The 21,693-nt window shown below is 48.0% G+C and overlaps 1 protein-coding gene across 3 annotated transcripts in view; it reads left to right on the top strand.

Moving 5' to 3' along the window:
- The window catches only part of GMDS (GDP-mannose 4,6-dehydratase), a 486,657-nt gene that overhangs the window by 236,204 nt on the left and 228,760 nt on the right, over positions 1 to 21,693 (top strand). For all 3 annotated transcript variants that reach the window (XM_068557602.1, XM_068557604.1, XM_068557605.1), the window contains one exon: positions 16 to 143. In XM_068557602.1, the coding sequence (XP_068413703.1) occupies positions 16 to 143 (128 nt within the window). The remainder of the gene's footprint in view (positions 1 to 15; positions 144 to 21,693) is intronic.

The raw sequence follows: 21,693 nt of genomic DNA on the forward strand, positions 1-21,693 counted from the left end.
TTTTGTCTCTTTTAGGAGCTAATTTTGTTACTCGAAAAATTAGCCGGTCAGTAGCTAAGATTTACCTTGGACAACTGGAATGTTTCAGCTTGGGGAATCTGGACGCCAAACGAGATTGGGGCCACGCCAAGGACTACGTGGAGGTAGGAACCCTCGCGTTTTGGTCTTTAAGTACTTGTATCCGCTGGCATCTGGATGCCAGGCCTCGGGGAGAGCTCTCCTGGAGGTGGCAGCAGGTGGCAGGGACGCTGGTGCTCATGCAGATGTGTTGAAGCTCACACTGTGCCCCCTCCCGGCTGGATGGTCAGCGGTGTGTGCAGGCCGTCCCGCACCCCCCTGGAAGGGGGAAACCTCTCACAACCCGTCTTTTAATCATTCAAAGTGAAGGTGCCGGTCAGTGGTCTGGATGATGGATAAAAAGTAAATGGTGTCCTTTCCTTCCTAAAGCGTCTTCCTTGTGCCACTCCCTCATCCCTGCCCAAGACACGCGTAACTAACTGTGAGAGCATCTTGTTATAACAGAACTAGTCCTCAGACCTGCAAGAAATACTGCCTGATTTCAATTTGTATGATCTGAGACCTTCAGGTTTACATTATTGTACTAATCACTCCCAGAGTGCTGTTCTTACAGAGCGATTGGTTCAGACTCTGCTTATTACCTGTGCGCTTGGTAGCCTGTGACTCACACCCGTGATTGTGTCCATTCAATAAAGAGCAAAGAGAGAGATGCTAGTAATAACGCTATTGCAGAACAACGGGTGTGGTTAAAGGGAAATTCAAACTTTCAGTCTTGGGATTTATGTGCATATTAAGTTTTGGTTTGGGTTACATATGTTACATATATAAGTAGTATGATTTTTCTTTAAACAAATTATTACCTCTTACCTCGCCAGCATTAGTATGCTTTTAGATATCCGTGGTGATTCTGTGGCCAGACGTGAAGGAGCATGTTGGTGACATTGTGTTTGTCCCGGAGTCTGCTGGTCCTTGTTTAGGTGCTTACAGATTTCCTGTACTCGGGAGACTATTTCTGTCCTCAATGATGCCTCTCTGGGAAACCGGATCTGGTTTCCTAAGCAAACAAGCAGTTCACTGGCTAACCCAGAGGTCAGCTTCAGAGTGTTATTATTTTTGTATGTAACAATTAAAAATGTTGCATACTTAAACACCTAATTCTGATTTATATTACAGACAAAAAGATTTCTGATTTTAAATTTTGAACAACGTAACATTTAGATCATTTAAGTGTGTTCTTCTAAACTGTAAATACAATGAAGCATTTTATGATAGTCGCCCTTGGATATATTTTAAGAACATTACGTTAAAAATATGTAAGACCATACTTTCAGAAGTAATAAGAAAGTGGGAGAAAGGAGATGTTAACAAGAGAACCTGAAACTTTCTTTTGTCTAACCTGTACGGTCTTACCTTCTTAAAAATATGAGGCAAGTTTTGTAAAAATAAGTGCATTATTTTTTCAATAATATCATTTCGGTGTATAACCTTTTAGCTTCTGCATTTACTTAGAGCTACACAGAAGGCTCTGTAGGTATCCATCTTTATCCAAAGTCTTGTTCTTCAGTTTCGGGAACCAAATAGATCAAATTTCATTCTATTTTATTTTATATTTTTGCACTGGGGTACAAAAGAAGTTTGTTACTGGAACTCAGAAATAGATTTTGATAGTGTGAGAAACAGTATATCAAAATGTTAGTAATACTTATTTTTGGTTATGTTTATTTTCTTCCGTATACTTCGGTATTTTCCATATATTGAAATGAGTATGTATAAACTTTTTCAATCAGGGAAAAAGATAAATGACACTTTGAAAACAGGCCAGAAAAATTCAACAAAAAGGCACGAGACTGTTACATAAACACATAAGTAACAAGAAAACTTTTCGTGAGCTCAGTGGGTCTGCGGGAAGGATCGTGCTGTCACCTCATCCCCAAATGCCGAGGGTAGCACTGCTCCTGGGTGTCGTGCAGCCCTGGCACAAAGGGCCCACATTTGTATTTGTTTAACAGGAAAGTATTTCAGAAACACTGTGGCTCAAAGACTTGCAAAAGGTCTTCCCAAATGATGTCATTTTCAAGATTCCTTGCCGAGATGTGTCAGTACAGCAACCGCAGGAGCCAAGATATCCGGGAGAGTAAGACGTGAGGGTTAAGAGGTTCTGGCTTTTCAGTAAGAGTGTCACATTTTCAGATTTCACAAACACACATACAAAGTTAAGTCATTCTCGTTGGCGTTCAACACCTGATTTGTTCCATAATACAGGTGGGTTTTGCATATTGAGGATTCCCTTGGCTCGGACAGTAACACATGTTGATGCTCTAAAAAGCATTTGCTCACTTATGGGTTCTGAAAGAAGTCGACATTTCATGATTTCTAAAAAAGTGTCATCATTAAATAAGAATCCATAGTTCGCTATCTCCATTTTAAGAAATATTACCATCCTTTGCATTTCTAAATATATTAAAATGAGGTTACTTCACAGACTTGTGAGTAGAAGTAGGTGTGGCCAAAATTAAAATCAACAAGGCTAAGAATGAAAAATGAGAAGCATTGTTTGTTTAAAACACATCTGCATCCTGGCGCTATAATCAGCTTTAGAGTAAAGAAGCCTTGGCCAGCACAGATCAAACAAGTCATAATAGCATCTCATTTACATATGCTTTAATTATATAATCCCTCTCATTTATACGTAAACATGTTGTATTCATAAATCTTTAGATTAAGTGACTTATACGTTCTTATTTATGGATGAATTTTAATGATGAAGAGTAGAGAGCGTTTGCCAGACTGGGTGTAGGTGATCCCAGCTGGATCAGTGAGCCTCAGTCTTAACAAGGTTTTATACATCAATTTATCCATCTGTGAAAAGGACATAATAGCCATCCTGTTAAAAATCAGCATTAATGCGCTATACATCCCTGATGAGAATCTATCTCTTCCTTGTAAACATTTTTCCAGCAATTTATACAAAGCCATTTCCTGTTGCTGATTCAGATTCACTAACTTCTGTTCTTAGTCTTGTTTCCTAGATCAAAATGATTTAAAAATTATTTGAGTGGGTAAGAGGTATTTCAACTTGAAATGAAGAATATAAAAACTATATTAAATTATATGGTACTTTAGAATAAACAAGTCATGTGCAGTTACATCTTTTATATTATTTTATTAGAAACATTGTTAAAGATGCAGAATTGTTGCATGAATTTTACAGTGAACAGCCATATACCTACCACCCAGCTGCTGTAATTAACATCTGCAGTTACTGTTGTGTTTTGAGAAAAAAATGACTATTTAAAAATTGCCGTAGCGCTAATGGCTCGGGGCTATAAATACACAATTTAACAAACACAGGTTTTCAAAAATATGCATTTCTTATGGGATAAGGTCAGTTGACAATTCAAACTTCTAAAATATCTTCATCTTCTTAAATATTTCTGTGCCCCGACCGCAACCTGTTCTCACGCCTGACTCCCGTCATGAACTCGGCATGAACTCGGAGCGTCGGCTCGTGTTCATGAGAGCACGCGGTGCTGTGTGCCACGTCCGGGTGAGCTCAGGCAGCCGGTATTGCAGCAGCACTGCAGCAGCATTGCACCGGCAGTGTACCAGCAGTGCAGCAGCAGTGCACCAGCATTGCACCGGCAGTGTACCAGCAGTGTACCAGCAGTGCAGCGGCAGTGCAGCAGCATTGCACCAGCATTGCACCGGCAGTGTACCAGCAGTGCAGCAGCGCTGCAGCAGCATTGCACCGGCAGTGTACCAGCAGTGCACCGGCAGTGCAGCAGCACTGCAGCAGCATTGCACCGGCAGTGTACCAGCAGTGCAGCGGCAGTGCACCAGCATTGCACCAGCATTGCACCGGCAGTGTACCAGCAGTGCAGCAGCAGTGTACCGGCAGTGTACCAGCAGTGCAGCAGCAGTGCAGCAGCAGTGCAGCAACACTGCACCAGCATTGCACCGGCAGTGTACCGGCAGTGCACCGGCAGTGCAGCAGCGTTGCACCGGCAGTGTACCGGCAGTGCACCAGCAGTGCACCAGCAGTGCAGCAGCATTGCACCGGCAGTGTACCAGCAGTGCAGCGGCAGTGCAGCAGCATTGCACCAGCATTGCACCGGCCCTGTTGTGTTAACGAATGAAGCTTCTAGGATGGATATTCCTCAAGTTTTCATCCACAGATAAGTTAGAAACATGGAGGTGGGTACCTTGTGAGATCAGATTTTCAGTTGTGTTTTAAAAAGGTAGAATTGAGCATCTGACTTTAAATTAGAAAAGTGGTTCTTGGCAATGTGTGTGTGTGTGTCTGTGTGGAGAGAGGAAGAAGCGAGCGTAGGGTGGTGGGCTGCCCTCTCCGAAGATGCAGCGTCTGGTGTGTAGACGCCACTCACCTTTTCAGGGGCAGCAGTTAGCCGCACTGAGCAGCAGCCTGGGCCCCCCCCCCCGGTCACCCCCCCTCCCCGATGCTGTGTCTGCATACCCTGCGGGCCACCAAACCACTCGCACCCAAGAAAGTCATGGGTCAGTTCCTGAACATAACCATGTAAATGGTGGGACTCATTCACTCTTGTCTCAAGTGTCTGGCAAGGGTCCCTCGGCTGCCGTCCCCTCCTCGCTGGCCGGCCCTGTCCTTTCTCTGCCCCTCCGCCCTCCCTCCTGTCCCTGCTGGCGCCCGCTTCCTGTCTGCTTCCTCCCACAATGAAAACTGGCTCTTTAATTGCAGTGACAAGACTCCTCATGTGATATGGATGTAATTGCCTCTCAGAAAGTATGACGTCACCTACGCTTAGTGATGATTTGCAGAAGGCAATGCTCTGGGCTCTTGTTTGGAATAGATATTGTGCAGGAATGAAGTGTTTGACACCTTGACTTGCTAGTTAAGTAGCTTCAAAACAGGGTATTGACTTTGTTCCATGTTCTTGATGCCTTATTGTAAAGAATCTTCAAAAGCCACCATCTCTTGGGACCAAATTTCCAAAGGGTTTTCCCACGTAGCCTTTCGAGTCGTTCTAGAGGCCGTGGTTGTATTCTGCCTGCAATCTCAATATGCCCGAGTGGATGAACCTGGGGGACTGTTGCGTGAAGATCCCCTCTCATTTTAGCAAAGAAGATCATGGATGGGGCTTCCATGAAGCCCAAATAATTCACAAGTGAAGTTTTACAGAAGCAGAATTATCTGAAGGCAAAACTGAGGAACCATCTGTGAAACGGTCTGAGCTGTTGACTGAAGCCTCATTTGGAAATTATTAGTAAAGATCCTAAAGAAAGAGACGAAATTACTCTGCAGTCCCCCGCTATCTGTGAGTTACGTAAAATATTTGAGATCACTTTTGCTATATTTTCTCGTACTCTAAAGAAAATGGTCGAGCTTAAATCATTGTTCATTACTTCCTGTAGAATCTAAGATCTGAAATCTCGGAGAATAAAATCACTCCTCCACAAACATAGGAAAGGATGTGGTTGGCTATCTTGTGTCTGTCCCTCTCAGCTGCTTGAAGGCATGGACTGGATTTTGTTCCTCTTTTAATTGTGCCTCGCAACCTGCCTGGTACAGAACAGATGCCCCATAAATACTTGAAATGAATGGAATCTCCCTATCTGATCAGCTCTTTATAAAATATATAAAAACGAATTTATAGAAAATATGAGATGTGTTTTATTCCCCTTACTATTAACATATTGTTTCCTATACTTAGCATAAGACATTTTCCACTCTTGAGCAAATGTGAATATGCTCTTACCACATTTAGGTTTTAGTTATGATGAATTTACTTGATTCCAGCAAAATGTGTTCAAGCAGTTTTCTCTCTTGTTGCATGCTGCCGTGAAGGAACACTGAGCAGTGCTCATACGTTCTCATTCTGTGGTAAGTTTCCTGATGATCTCTAGATTCTACTATTGTTAGACTTTATTCCTATTTTTATTTTTATTTATTTTTATTCCTGTTTTTAAAAGAAGGATATCTGAGCAGATGGAAAACATAGAAAGACAGAATGATACATTGGCCCTGATTGACAAGACGAAATTTAGAAATCGCAGAAGTAGCATTAGTTTACAAGGTCAAGTGCCCTTTGTGTGACTGATAATGTTGACATCTGCTCCTTCAGAAACCTCTTTATTTGTGAGACCCTCACTGTGTTTCCTCTCAGTTTTCAAGAGTGTCATTTGATGCAGGATTCTTCTTGATAGAGCAAGATTTCCATCACAGATTCCCTTGTTTTGGAAACTTTCTCTCTCCATTCCTTCCCCTCCCCCGACCCCCAGACACACACACACACACACACACACACACACACACACACACACTCATAGCAGCTCACTTTCTAACGATCCATCTTTATTTTTAAATACGTGTAAAAGTTGACTTAAAGATTCGTAGGCAGAGTTTTTTGATAGTAGCTGTGGGAGATCTCCGTGAAGGAAGGAGGATGGTCCTGCAGGATCTTTATGTTCTCCGAGTGCCATGTCCTTTCCTCCCCATGTTCAGAGCACGGATGCAGGTGTCCGGGTCTGCCCTCGGCTGCTGGCTCACCTGTGGGTGGAGGTTGGCAGCCCCGCTGCCGGGTGAGGGTTGCCTGGGCGGAGCCTGGGAGGCAGGTTGCATTCCTGGCAGGCCCACGCAGTCCCCACGCTCCCCCCGGGGCGTGGCAGCGGCACCTCCGTCCTGCTCACCTGCGCAGGGGCAGAGATCAGAATCCCGGGCTTCGTGGTTTCATATGCTTTTTCTTATAGTGCCTCCTTTGGGTCCAGAATTACTTGCTGATTTTCACTGGATCTTAAATTTCAAGTTTGAAAACAAAATACAAAGCGCTTTCACTGGACCTTTTTTTTTTTAAAGCCCTGAAGGTTTGTGTTTGTGTAGTGCTTTATCATTTACATCTTTGGATTTGATTCTCCTGACAGATGTCAGACCACGGTTAGGAGGGCAGGAATTATTATTTGCATTTTTTACAGGAAAAAGGCTGGCTTTGAAGGGAGGTGCCCTGGACTGCAGGCCTGGCCTTCCAACGGCAGGTTCCAGCCGGGCCCCTGACTGTGATCCGCACTGCGTTTCAGGGTTGGTTCTTGGTACATTTAGTCCTTCTTGTGAGATGTGACGGCTATTGTTTTCACTGGCCTCCAGCGTTGACCCTCACCAGGAATTAGGGATAAACCAGCATTTGTGCCGCTGGCTTTAGGGCCTCCCCTGCCCTGTGAGATGGAGCCCAGGCCCGAGGAACTGGGTTGGGAAGAAGCTGCAACATGTGAGGAGCCAGAGCTAAAAGGCTAGCTCCACGTTCTGAGCACAGACTTCCGCTGCAGTGAGTGTTAGTTTAATGGTTGTACAATCATGTAATTTGGAGAAGGTATCAACTCTGTACAGGAAATACAGGTTTAACAGAAATCATTTCATTTGATCCTTATCTTCAAAAAACCTGAAGTGAGAAGTTGGAAGAAAGGACCTAGGTGGCTTGAATTCCACCGCCTGCTGTCAGCGGCGGCTGAAAGCCTCATGGTCGTGAACTGTCTGCCTGAGGCTCTGGGAAACCAAAGCATCAGCGAATGGCTGAGCCAAGTGAGTCACCTGCTAAAATGAGCCCTAACGAGGTCCCGGTGTGGGACCTCGTGAGGCTCGTGGGCTCGAACAGGCTGGGGAGGCTTAGGTGACATTCCCGTGGGGTCTTTCCTGGCTTGCAGGGCGCTGGCCCTCCCCTCCTTCCCTCCCTCCTCCCCTGGGCCCCACCCCTCCCTCTCTCTCAGGTGGGGGGATCTAAACCCCCGCCGAGAGCGTCTCTGATGGGTCACCAGCATCCGGAGTGGGAAGCCCTGGCTCTGCGCCCCAAGGCCTCTTGCAGCAGCGGGAGCCTCCAGGGTCCCGGCCCGCGCTTGACCGCGCTGGGCACGCGTGAACCGCCTTCTCCCGCCAAGAGGTGGCTGCCGGCCTCCCCTCCTTCCTGCAGTAGCTAAAGCCTCCTGATCTGATCGGGAAGGGCTGCCGTCTGCGGAAACCATGATAATCACGTGAGCTCGCGTTCAGCAGGTGAAAGGACGGTGTCTGCAGCTCATTTCCCATCTCCGTAGTGGGTTGGGGGAGCGGCCGGCCTGTGTGGGAATAACTGGGAAACCATAATCTCCAGGACGGCCCTTCATTTTTAACCTGCTCTATGTGTCAGTTGTTGTTGTTTTAAAGAAAAGACCTTTCTCTGAATCTGAAATGCCATTCATTCAAATACACGTTTAGCCTTTATTTCCAAGTTTAAGACCTTACTGAGTACTGAATGTATAAACTACTTGACACTTTTTACAAGCTGACTTTCACAGCAGTCTCGTGAGATAGATGCTATTATCCTTCTTCCTCCAAAATAAGACTTGGAGAGAGAATAGCTCAGTTTGTCCCTGACCAGCACCCGAGGGCTGAGAGCCTGCCTTGTGCCGGCGCGTGGACGGGCTCCCACCGCGGCTCTGCTGCCGGCCGGCCGCCTCTGAAACGCAGAGACCATCGTCCTTCTCCTTACGGCCAGCAGCAGCGTCTGCACTGCGGCGCCAAGGCTGGTGACCGGAGGGTGGCACTCGAGGTCCTGTCCCGCCTGAGGCGGCCGCGCCCGCTCCCGTCGGGTCGGGGGCTGAACCTCCCCCGGCCCCCGCAGGGGCCTTCCCCGCGCTGGCTGGGCCGCCTTCACGCGCGCATGCGCACGCACACGCACGTACGCGCACGCACACGCACGCACCCTCCACGTCCGGCGTGCATGCTCACCCTTGCTTGCAGCCGGCGGAGCCTTCAGAGCGCCTGAAACAGGGGCACCGACAGGGGGTGGACTCGGACCGGAGCAGCCTCGTTGGTCCATGTAGTTTAAACAGAAGGAACTGATGCAGCCCCTTCGTGTGGCAGGTGAAGCCCTTCGTTCCTCAGAGACGCTCACTGACTTGAGACGAAACAGTCCAGTCTCAGCACGGCTCCAGGCCCGCGCGGTCTTTCCGCTGGGGCTTCCGGCGGGTCACGTAGCCGACGAGCGTGCTGCGTGACGCCTCAGCCGGCCACGCGGAGACGGTCACCCGGTGCTTCCCCGTCACTTAGGAGCCACACTCAGCCGCAAGTGACGGGCGCCCGCGGGGGCTCCTCTCTCCTCACGGCCGGGAGTCCACGCTCCGGCCCCTGCGTCTCCCGTGACCCACGGCGGCGGCAGCAGTGAGCGCCCCCGTGGCCTGGGCCCTCGCCGGGGAGAAGAGAAGGCCGCGCACCTCTGGTAAGCCCGGCCTGCGGCCGCTCTGCTCTGCACGGGAGGGGGCTCGGAGGGCCAGGGTTTCCCTCCCAGAGACTCTCTGGTCGAAGATGGGAAGGGACGCGGCAGGAGGTATCTGCCCGCCCCACGTGGCGTCGCAGGGGGCCTGGCTCTGCCCTGGCCCCGGGCACGAGGCTCTCGGCCCGCGCGGCCCCTGGCCCGCGTCCGGCGCGGTCTGACCCCCTCCCAGGACCCGTGTCCGGTGCCGCCCCACGTGGGCTTCGTGTGGTCGTGACCGTGGTGTAAAGTGCACAGCGAGCAGCCGGGGTGCAGAGCGTGTGTAGCCCCTTCAGCCTGGGCTTTACAGGCTCCCCGTTGCGTGTTATGGTAACTCGTGGGCGCTGCGATTGGCTTCTCGCCCTGTAGCCCTGCCTGTGAAGGGCTGCTGGCGGCTCGCGGCCGTCAGGCGACCGTCAGGCGACCGTGCGGCTCTCGGTCTGCGCCTCCTGTGCCGTTTCCCCCTCTCGTGCTCCCTGCCACCCCGTGTTGCTGTCGCTGGGACACCATGCGGAGCCGTGCTTGTCGTACTCACGTGAATCTCCTGTGGGCTCTCCGTCGTGCCGTACCTACACTTCTGTGCTCGCCCGTCCCTGCTTCTCCGGTTTTTATAAAGAAGCGGGGCGTCCGTCAGCGGAACCACCTGGCCGGGGCTCCTGTCCCCGAGCAGCCGCGTGCGCGCTGTAGCCCGCCGACCCTGCGGTTTCTGAGCGCTGCTGCTACCCCGGTGGCCTCAGAACTCCGCTGGGGCGATGGGGAAGTTGCACTAGAGGCTGCTTTCAAGTCGAAAGTTTCCAAGGTGAAAAAAGGCGTATTATTGTCAGTTTTGACGTAGTAGTAGTATTTTTTTCTGTAACTGAAATATAGTCTTTTAAAAAGAATTACACCATTTTGTTCTTTGAGGAGGAAAACTTGCTTCTAAAACTTCTTGTACGTAGTGGGCCACCAAGTTTGCATGCCAGCCACCTGAGGTGACTGTGAATGGAATCGACATGTTTACAGCAATACAAGTTTTCTTAAATTAGGGTCAGCTAACGATAGTTATTTTTTCATTGCGATCTAGTTGGTGTATAACGTTACTTTAGTTTCAGATGTACAGCGTAATGATTTGATATTTGTATATACTGCAGAATGATCACCACGATAAGTCTAGGTAACACCTGTCACCTTGTATAGTTACAATTTTTTTTCTTATGATGAGAACTTTTAAGCTCTACTCTTAACAGCTTTCAAGTATGCAACACAATGCCGTTAACTGTAGTCACCCTGCGGTGCGTCACATCCCCGGGACTCCTGTGTCTTAGAACTGGACGGTTGTACCTTTGACCCCCTTCACCCCCTTGGCTCGCCTTTTACTCCCACTCCTCCCCGACGCCGGCAACCGCCAACCTGTGCTCTGTATTGGTGAGCTCCGTTTTCTGCCTGCTGTATTTCTTAGGTTTCTCACATGAGAGTGATGGTCAGACAGTATTTGTCTTTCTTTGTCTGATTTATTCACTTAGGATAATGCCCTCCAAGTCCATCCACGTCGCTGCAAATGGAAAGATTTCCTTCCTTTTGTGGCTGAAAAATATTCCGTTTTTTGTTCATGCCTATATATGAACTAGAGTATATATATTAACCAGTTTTCTAAAAGGATCGTATAGCAACAATAATCAAATTAACGATAAATAATAACAGTAAGTTTTATAACTGAAGGAGTCTCTCTACTCAGTTCCTATTTTGTGTGACAGGAGAGAAGGTAAATCTGCTTCTAAAAGGTGATTTCTTTCAGTGCAGGCAGAGATCACCTGGCATCGAATATATTTCCACAGGTGAATGTGCATATGGAGGTGAAATTCTGTATTTTTTTGTTGTAGCATTCCTGTATTTTGAAAATGTTCTGACCAAATGTGCACTTACTTTTCATTTTCTGAAAGGCTGCTTTTTAATATAACATCATTGTTTTTAGAAACAAATCAAAAGGTTTTGTTCATCCCTCCCTCTGCCCCCCTCCCACCCCGGCCAGTATCACAGTGCAGCTCAGATACACAAGCTGTGGAGAGAGGAAGACCCTCAGGGCATCTGTTTCTCTTTCTCTGTAGGTATCATGTTTATTAACCGGTGGGCACTACTTTTCACAAATTTTACTGCATAAGATAAATTTAAAGTGCTTACCATAACGCCCAGCATGTGGAAAGGACTCTACGTTACTTCTTTTTAGTGGTTAGGAATGATAAACACTAGAAGAATAGGACTATGCAATCTCTGATCCTTCCCCTCAGTTTAAACCATGTAGCCTCAGACTTCGGACTTTTTAGGAAGGGTTTGGAGACGTTCAAGGAAACTCTGCCCAGGGTGTTCGTTGTTTGTGGTGTTTGCCCCAGACCTCGCTGAGCCTGAATGCGGCCGCTTGAAGGGGCACACAGGTGGAGGGAATGCTCATTTTGACTTTCAAGAGGAGGAGAAAAGTTAAAAATTGAGGCCGATAAAAGTTAATGAGGAACAGTTAAATCTTTTAATGGGTCACTTTATGTTGCGAGTCAGAGTGGTCACTGCTGTTACCGTACATGTGCGGCATCGACCTTTCTCTGCGGCAACTCTGTTCCCTGGAGAATGAGCCAGTGCGACGGGGAAGGCGTGTCCCTCTCCTGACCGTGGCTTGTTCTTTTGACGAGCTCCACGGTTTTTTTTAAAATGGTGGCAAGAACGGGCACAAGGAAATGAAAATATAAAGGTTTGGGTTTTGTTTTTTTTTTTTGCCATTTTCCCTTATTTGACAGATGACTGAATAAAACAGTTAGCAGCAGGAGAGAGCATTTCTGTCTCTTCGTGCTTAAAATTTTATTTGGGGATGGGAAACATGCCCCAACCCCAGAGGGTACACTTAACATGCCAGTTTTCATTTGAGAAGAATGACTTTTCCACGGCCGGTGTTTGGGGATGCAGCCTCACTCCACATACAGTGTTAATGGTCCAGAGACAGAGCAGCTGAACTTTCTGATGGGCCTTCCTTGGGAGACATTAGCATGTCCCTGGAGACGGCTTCCCAGCTCTGGTTAGACGAATCTGTATGTAGGGAAAGCTTATGACTTTTAGAAACGTTACTCTTGGATGGCCCGTCTATTACCCAGATCAAATATGTGATGTGCACTGCTGTTTTCTCTGTGTTAGACATGAACTAGACCTTCACTGTACCCGCCTGCAGAGCCCAGGCTCTGGGAACACATCGTGCACTGGGCCACCTTGAAGGAGGTGCTTCTGTCACTGGGATGAATAACTAAGGCAGAGCGTCTTCACACAGGGATCAGTCACCACGACAGTCATAAATGTGGAACAATTCTAGGTACTGGTTCATGTAGTGAGCTTTTTTGTGGTAAAATTAATCAGTTGCCCTTTCTCCGGAGTTATCAGTGGTTTTTCTTAAAAGCACAGTACCAATTTTTCCAGAGCAATTTTTTTAAAGCTAAAACTCAATTATTCAGAGAAATATTCTATCATATTTCCTAGAGGGCAGTAACCTCATGAGCTGTTTTATTAAAGTAAAATAGGTGCGTGTGGAACTTATCTCTAAATGGAGCGTGGAATCTTGTGGGTCTCTACCTAGCGTTTTCTCGGCCTGTGTGGCCTGACTCAGAAGGGTCGTGTGCTGTCGAGAGCAACCCTGCCGCCCGATCTTGGGTCCTCAGCCTGTGCTGCTACCTCGAACTGTGGAGCCTGAAACACTCACTCTGTCACTCCGAGTCTCGCCTTTCTCATCTTCACAGTGAGGGGCTAGAGCCGTATGCGCTGTAAGATTCAGAATCCGAGAATAAGATTCCAGCTTGATAAACACTTTTTCCATAAAAGTCTAATTACCATCTAGTATAAAATTTATATTGTTTTTAATGGTGCAGAGTATGCTTTGGTGTTTTGACATTGTGAAATCCCTAAATGAAACAAATAATTTATACAGCCCAATGTCATCTTTTTTTTTTTTTTTTTCAATTTTCATGAGTTATTCTAGACTAATTTAAGCTAACATTTATTTCTTTTTCCTTACCAGGATAAGAGATGATATAGAACATGACCATCCAATAGAAATAATTGGATAATAATTCAAGCCACACATGCAAACCATTTAATTTTATATAATTTAAAATTTTCTTGTAGCCACATTTGAGAAAGTAAAAAGAAACAGGTGAAATTAATTTTAATATTTTATCTAACCCATTATATCCAAAATACCATTTAAGTGTGTTAAAAATACACAATGTTATCAAGACATTTTACACTGTTTATTTTCTTCTGTACTGAGTCTTCACAACCCGGTATATATTTTACACTTTACAGATTGGCCACATTCAGGTCACACCTTGAGCTAACCCTGCCGTAGTGAGTGCTGCAGTGGGACTCTGTAGATTTGTGGATTTAGATTCTGCCTTCTCACGCACAGAGCTTCATATTTTAACACCAGCTCTTACGTGTATGGAATCCTGAAGAAGGGCATCCATGAAAAAAGAAAACCTGGGTGCTCGTACAAGGCCGTCGTTTGGGGTGAGCAGTTTGTACTTTTTCTCTGTAGTAATCGTGTGACTTGACAGTTGGTGGCCTGTCCTTGTCCCACCGAGGAGCAGATGGGGCCACAGCCAGGCTGTCCCTGCTGCTAAAGGGGGCAGGCACAGGACTCTCTTCCCAGTCTTTTCCCAGCACCGGCAAGGCCACAGGTGCACGACTTCAACCTTCTTGGGGACAGCAGCCACACAAGAATCGCCGTGACACCGAGGGCACCAGTAACAAGGAAGGCAGCTCAAGCCTTAGAGCAGATCCTTTTGCAATCCAGAGAATCCCGGAGTTTTTTACCTAAAGGACCTGAGAAAGAATGTAGTTGTTGACACAGGATTAACTGTAAGAACGGAGTATATATCTTTGGGTCTTTGATTTAGGCCAGACAGATACATTGTGACTCCGTTCTTTCAGACAGGTAATTCAGAGGGAGGCGGAATCCCAGTTGTCAAGTGGAATTCTGGGCTAACTTAATTTACAAGTGCTTTAACTTCAGAGTAAGAATCCATTTAACGTTGGAGAACGTTTTAGCTGCACCTTTCTGTATGGTTTTGAAGACTGCCAAGCTTTGCTAGTTACAAGCTCCAAACGTCTGTTTAAAGGGAACGTCGTAAGCTCATGGTGTGCTCTCTTTCTTCTTAGGGGCAGCAGTACACATAAATTAAGCACTTGTAACTTTACTGGTGTGACTGACATCCTAGGTTTTCAGTGACTCCATGTCATTCTTTCCATGTACACAACATCTTTTTTGGTAAGGATCTCAAACCATTTTTTGGAAGAAATTGGTACAGTTTTGTGGATGTTTTAATTGTGGATGTTTTAATTCCCCTGGGGCGAAAATGGCTTGCCTTTAGGGTCAGCCAGGAGTCTGGGGGCAAATCTGGGATTTTAACCCAGGACTCCTGATTCTTGGATTTCCGCTCTCAATTTTAGTTATTTAAAAATATGAAGAGACAGGATACTGCAGCTCATTCCAGTACACGCCCAACCACGTGTGAGCAAATAGCCACCGCAAAGCCCCCCTTCTCCGTCCCCCGCCTGCAGCCTCAGAACCGAGGGGCAGACACGTCATGCTTTGCCAGGTGCTTATGGGAGGGTCAGAGTGATGACCAGGAGCAGCGGGTCAGAAAGCAGGAGATGCGGCTGAACCGAAGGTTTACCTTCCAGGACCCTTGCTGCTTTCTGGGTAGTTGTGTCAGCTGGGTGATGACATCAGAATGACACAGTGTTTACTGAAGTTTATGTCATAACTCAAATTATATGTATCTCACAGAAAACTTTTCATTCCAATAAATATTTTTTACCAAAAGAAAATCAGAACAAAACTGGTCAACTCATCAACTACTTGGCAAAGAGAAACCTTAGATGAAACTTGTAAGTGAAAAATATAAGAAAAGGAATGTATAAAAAACGGTATTGTCCTCTTATTGATGGGTGGTGCCTCTAATATCCAGGCATACAACATATTATTTATAACTCCATGTTGATTTAAAATTTTATTTGTGTTTTTGTAAGTGTACACCCCCCCGAGGCCACGCTGGCTCACAGGGGAGGGTGGCTTTCACGTTCGTCCTGTGACTGCCCTGCTTTGTACACGGGAACAAGTCGTGGACATTTGCTCTATGAGATGACTGGCCTGTTCATCTGGGAAAATAAAGACTCCGCGTCCCATAAGAAAAGTGTTCTCCTAGTTTAGTTAAAAGTCCCCTTGAAGGTAGACCATTCCTAGGAGAGTTTGTTTTACTTCCCTTATTTCACACTGTACGGCCCAAAGTATGTATTCAGTCTTTGATTTCTTTTTTTTTTAATTTACTTTATTGAAGTATAGTTGATTTACAGTGTTGTGTGAATTTCTGCTGTACAGCAAAGTGACTCAGTTATATATATGTATGTTCTTTTTCATATTCTCTTCTGTTATGGTTTATCACAGGATATCGAATATAGTTCCCTGTGCTATACAGTAGGACCTTGTTGTTTACCCACAGTTTTTGGTTTCTTAAACAAAACTTTAAAAATATTTTTAGAAAGTTCTGTCTATTCATAGGTCACAATATATCGCTTTTGCCAGATTTGTTTCTTTGTTAAATTCTCCTAAAATTCGGCTTTGGAAACTGGTACGTGGGACCGTGTGGCCCTTGGCTTGCCATCTCCCCACACCCCCCAATCATATGGAGCTTTAGGTCGTCTGGGTGTTTTGGGGGGCAGTTAAAGTTAATGCAGTCACGTGCAGCATCTTCCCCAGAAGCCCATGGTCAAACCCGAGAGAAACCATGTGCACATCAGGAGATGCTGCTGGGTGGGCTCGTGGCCCAGACCCATGGATGGAGCAACCCAGCCTCATCTTTCTGCTCACAAGTGACAGGGGCAGGGATGGCTCCTGACAGCTTTTCTGTCCATCCAAGCCCCCATGTCTGGGTCAGGCCGAGGGTCGCTGCTCCCCTCCCTGCCTGCTCCCCCAGGTGTGGCTGCAGTGCGTGTGCGCGGGCCCCACCTCAGGTGCTTGCCGGTCCCTGCCCGCGTGGGGCTGGGCACACGGGTGATGAGTGACAGGGGCCTTGTGGCCACACTTCTGGGAGCCTTGGACCCCCGGAGCCCACGGGCCTGCTGAGATTAGGAGGCGGCTGCCGGAGGGCCGAGTCCCCTGCTCCCCAGCACCTGTGGGGGAGGGGGGTAGAGGGCAGGAGCCCTGGGACGTACGCACCTGGGACGTGCACACCCGGGACATGTATACCCGGGTCATGTACACCCAGGACATGTACACCTGGGTCGTGTACACCTGGGACGTGTATACCCAGGTAATGTACACCCGGGTTGTGCACATCTGGGACGTGTATACCCAGAATGTGTACACCCGGGCCGTGTATACCCGGGTCGTGTGCACCTGGGACGTGTGTACCCGGGTCATGTACACCTGGGACGTGTATACCCAGGTCATGTACACCCGGGTTGTACACATCTGGGACGTGTATACCCAGAATGTGTACACCCGGGCCGTGTATACCCGGGTCGTGTACACCCGGGTTGTGCGCACCCGGGACGTGTACACCCGGGACGTGTACACCCGGGACGTGTATACCCGGGTCGTGTACACCTGGCTCGTGCGCACCTGGGATGTGTGCACCTGGGACGTGTATACCCGGGACGTGTACACCCGGCACGTGTACACCTGGCTCGTGCGCACCTGGGACGTGTGCACCTGGGACGTGTATACCCGGGTCGTGTACACCCGGGACGTGTACACCTGGGACGTGCTCACGTGGGTGGTGTACACGCGGGACATGTATACCCGGGGTGTGTATAGCCAGGATGTGTGCACCCGGGTCGTGCGCACCCGGGTCGTGCGCACCCGGGTCGTGCGCACCCGGGTCGTGCGCACCCGGGACGTGCGCACCCGGGACGTGTATACCCGGGTCGTGTACACCCGGGACGTGTACACCTGGCTCGTGCGCACCTGGGACGTGTGCACCTGGGACGTGTGCACCTGGGACGTGTATACCCGGGTCATGTACACCCGGGACGTGTACACCTGGGACGTGCTCACGTGGGTGGTGTACACGCGGGACATGTATACCCAGGGTGTGTATAGCCAGGATGTGTGCACCCGGGTTGTGTGCACCCGGGATGCACGCACCCCCGGCGGCCGCAGCTCGTGGGCCTGGAGGATGTGCAGCCGTTGCTCAGCTGGGCTCCACAATCCCCGGCTTCCTCAGAATCTCTGAGAAACTGGAATGTCACAGAGATGGCGAAAGCTTAGATTCCAAGAGCAGTGAACAGATGTATTCAGATAACTTTGACTTCAGATTTTTTCTTTTTAAAGTCGTAAAAATTAGAATAGGCTTCAATGACAAAACAAAGTCATCTCTGGCTGTTTAACTGACAGCAGTTTGGGTTCTGGTTTGGCCTAAATCGTACCTAGGATTCTGAGGGATTCGCGGACTTCCCAGCGCCTGGGCGCCCAGAGGACCCCCCTCCCACATGTGCTGCTCGCCGCACAGCGCTGTCCGTCAGCTTCACCCCGAGTCCAGCCCCCGCGCTGTGGCCGTGCGCACCCATTGTCGCAGTGTCAGTCACCAGGGGTTCCGGGTGAAGAGCGCTGTGTCTCTGGGAACAGCATCTCCAGGCGCGCGGTGAGGACAAGGCGATGCGTGCTTTCCATGCCCGGTGAGGGTGGCGGAGGCACACGCGCAGCCGCAGGGTTCCCGCTCCTGCACGCGGGCGCCCAGACACCCCGGAGGTCCCTTCCCACCACCCATACCCGGAGCCGTGTGCCGGTTCGTGGGCAGGTGCGTGGGTGAGTGCCCGTCCTCCTGCGTCCCGTGTCCGGCAGCGCCGCACCTGCGTCTTCAGCACCAGGACGCCCAGGTGCGACGTGGGGAGAGCTGGAGCGCAGCCCTGCAGAATAAGCGTCTCATCCCCGTCTGGCCGATGAAGAAGCGGCGCGCAGTTTGGCCAAGCAACTTGCCCGGAGCGCGTGGAGACCCCGCTCCGGACACTGAGGGCGGGGCATGTGCAGGTGGCTAACCTCTCGTGCCCTTGTCCCCTTTCCTCTGCTTCCAACCCGGTTTCCTACCATCGTCCCCCTTGGGGAGCGTAACTTTACCTCTGATGGGTTTCTGACACTTTTCCTTTGTCAGCCGCGCGTTCCCTGTGACATCGGCCAGGACGAGCTCCGGGGCTGTCGCCCTCCAGGGAGGGATCAGGGCCCCCAGCAGTCAGAGGCTCCGCCCGGTGCTGGGGCCGTGGCTGGCATCTGCACACCCTTATTTGGCGCTTGGGTCACCGTCCTGACGTGTGGGCAGTGCCCACAGCAGAGTGTCGAGGCCTCAGCCAGGAGAGGCCTTCCCAGGGCAGATACAAATTTATTTGTTAAACTTGCTGACTCCTTTGTCTTTGTTTCATCAAATGACTACGCCTTCTTTGACTTACTTTGTCTGCCCGAAAAAAATCAGCGCGGGAAATCTGCCCTTCCTTCATCAGCCAAAAGCTGACCAGGGATGTCATCCCGGGGCTTCTCCCTCAGGTGGGAGCGAGGGAGGGCCAGGCCGGCCGGCTCCCCAGCCAAGGCACCCCGCGGGGGGTCCCCCTTTTCCCAGAGATAAGGCCTGGGCTCCCTAGGCTGCTGCCATCAGCCAGCTATTTCAGCAGCCCTTTTCTCTCATCCAAGATTGTTGCGTTTTGTACAATTTCACGTTATTTGAATCAGATTTTTTGAAAATGGCTTTCTCAGAGGCCGTTCTCTTCTGCACCGTTTGTCCTGCGGCCCTCGGAAGTCTGGAGGTCCTGTCCTCATGTCACGTGTTCTACACTCAACAGCGCTTTTCTGTTCTGAGCTTGCCCTCCTCCCCAAAGCTGAAATAAATCAAAGTTGGTGGAGACTCAGTCGCAATAAATCAAGGCCTGTCCAGAACTGGAGCCTGCCCAGTCAAAATGTCATAGCTTGGCTTTCACTGAGGATTAATTAAAGGCCTGATATAAAGCCCAGATGTGCTTCAGGAGAGCAGTGAGCCGGCTGGTGGCTGCGTCTCCCCAGGTCTCTGCCCACCCAAGAGCACGCGGGAGGAGGACGGGAAAGGCATCCGAGGTTGGGGGGGCACGGGGGGGAGGCGCCCATCAGCACATCTGAGCGGACTTTATCTGGTTTGGAGGAAACAGAACAAGCTTTCCAACAAGGAGCACATTCTCTCCGTGTCAGGCTCTGTGTGTACAGGCTTTGAATGAAAGGGAAATGCAATAGCTCAGAGGCTGTATTTTAATTGAGGAAGACAAAAGAAAATGAAACGAGTAAAGGTGCTCTCAATGTTAAAAAACAAAATTGTCGTGACATTAGTGCCGGGTTCGCACTGCCCTTGTAAATGTTTTAGACCAAAGAAGCTGTGGGACAACCACGTCCGAGGTGTTTGTGCTCACAGAGAGCTGGACTCGACGGAAGTAGCTTTTGGATTAGAAGCTGCTCCCGGTCCTCCCTTCAGTCCTGCGCAACTAACTCCATGGAACCGTGCAAAAAAGGGTGCTGGATTAAATCCCCACTGAGCAAATCTGCATGAGGGAACGTGTAGCATGGACCAGTTCTCCATGTGTACAAACAAAACACTGCATTGGAAACAGAAGACAGGAAGTAGCTTGTAAGGTAAAACCATGCATCATGGCCATGTTTTTGTGTGACTTTAAACTCAATGTTAACCACTGTAGAAATTTGATTCTGAAGTTGGAAAAAAAGACACCATCAAAGACTAATAATAATTAACCATCGTTTCCTGTGGTAATGTGTTCACTTTCCTTACTGAATATCTGAAATTTAGCTATTTAGAAACTTCATAAACAAAACAGTGAATCTCCCGATTGCCATACAGTCTATAATAAATACTTCCATAGGAAGAAATGAGGCTCTTTGTGATGAGGAGAGCTTGCTGTTTTTATAGCATATCTTTAAGTTTTTATCAATGGAAAGTTCAGCTTTTCCCAGAATGCTGGATTTTCTCACATTGCTCTATTGATGTTTACTTTCTGGACTGAACATCTTGTTTTCTATGAACGTAAATAATGAAATGGCATATATGTTAAACAAATTCCAGAGAAACATTGTGATTGCAACTGAAATGATCTGCATGTTTTTATATCTGTTATTTGACCCAGGTATTTAAATATACAACCATATCCAATTGTAAAGGTATTTTTTAATCTAATGAATTTTTAATAGATACATTATAAGTGGTCATATATGGCTTCTTAGTATTTTTATTCTATAATCTGATTATTGTGGCTGAAGTAGCAATTTAAATAGACTTTTTTAAAGCATACCTGTGCAATTTCTCAGAAATAACAATTTCAACTATTTTCCAGATGATCAAGCTCTGAATTTCTGTTGAGATGATTGGGGACTGGTAGGTCATTTGGGGTTATTATGTCTCTAGTCGCATGGTGCTTGGTTTTCTAAGACTTTCCTCAAGGACCCTTGGCTTATTTTAGTCAGTTATCTGGGAAAAAATAGTTTACTGCAAACTTACATTTCCGTTGGTCCATATAGTTGACATTTTCAGAAGGACTGCCATTTCATGCTTTCTTGCTTATTAGTCTGTTAGTAACTTTCATGTTTACCATCGCTTCTGGTCCTGCATGTAAATTTCACTAGCTCTGCACAAGGTTGAAAGGCCCCGGACAGTGCCTCTAGAGTGAAAACTGGGTTTTAAGAGTCAGGAAATTTAGAGAAATAAACCTTCCCTTTTGGCCATCTTAAATACTCTCACATCCTCAACACTCAGCATGCAGACTAATTGCACGCTTCTGGAACTTTGAGTCAATTGGCAATTGTATATGACACAGCACGTGACATTGTAAAGGAACTTCCCTCCAGATCTTCCAGCCCATTAGGCTATTCTTTTATGTTTCAATTTGGAGTATTTTCACCTTTGTATAAAACTGTATGTACCCTTTTACCTTTGGACGGTAGTCTTCCTACCCACAGTAGGCCTTCTCCCCTGTCTAAGCCTCTGTGGCAGTGATTTGTTACTTAGTTGTTTGTGTGTCTGTCCATCTAGGCAGATTCGAATTCCTGCTGGTAAGAATGGTGTGTTTCCTTTGGTTTCTGCAGTGTCTAAGTGACAAGCACGCGGTATGTGGTGATGATGGAATAGAAGGGGGTGGGCATGTGCCTTTCCAGGGACGCTTGATATGTGGTTGCCACACATACCAGAGGCCACAGCACATTTCTTGACAGCCCTTCAAAAACTACTATCTGAAAATGCCCCACCCTGAGGGGAAGAGCACAGATTCTCCTGGTACACAAAGTATTTGGGGAAGATGCAGCAGTGCTTTCTGTTTGGATGACTTAGTTTTTGGAAACAGTTATCTATGATCTTCAACTGATCTGAAAGAGTTACTGCAATTCCCCAAATGAGGTAGC

The sequence above is a fragment of the Eschrichtius robustus genome, chromosome 12, assembly GCF_028021215.1.
Source record: "Eschrichtius robustus isolate mEscRob2 chromosome 12, mEscRob2.pri, whole genome shotgun sequence".
Classification (NCBI taxonomy): Eukaryota; Metazoa; Chordata; class Mammalia; order Artiodactyla; family Eschrichtiidae; genus Eschrichtius; species Eschrichtius robustus.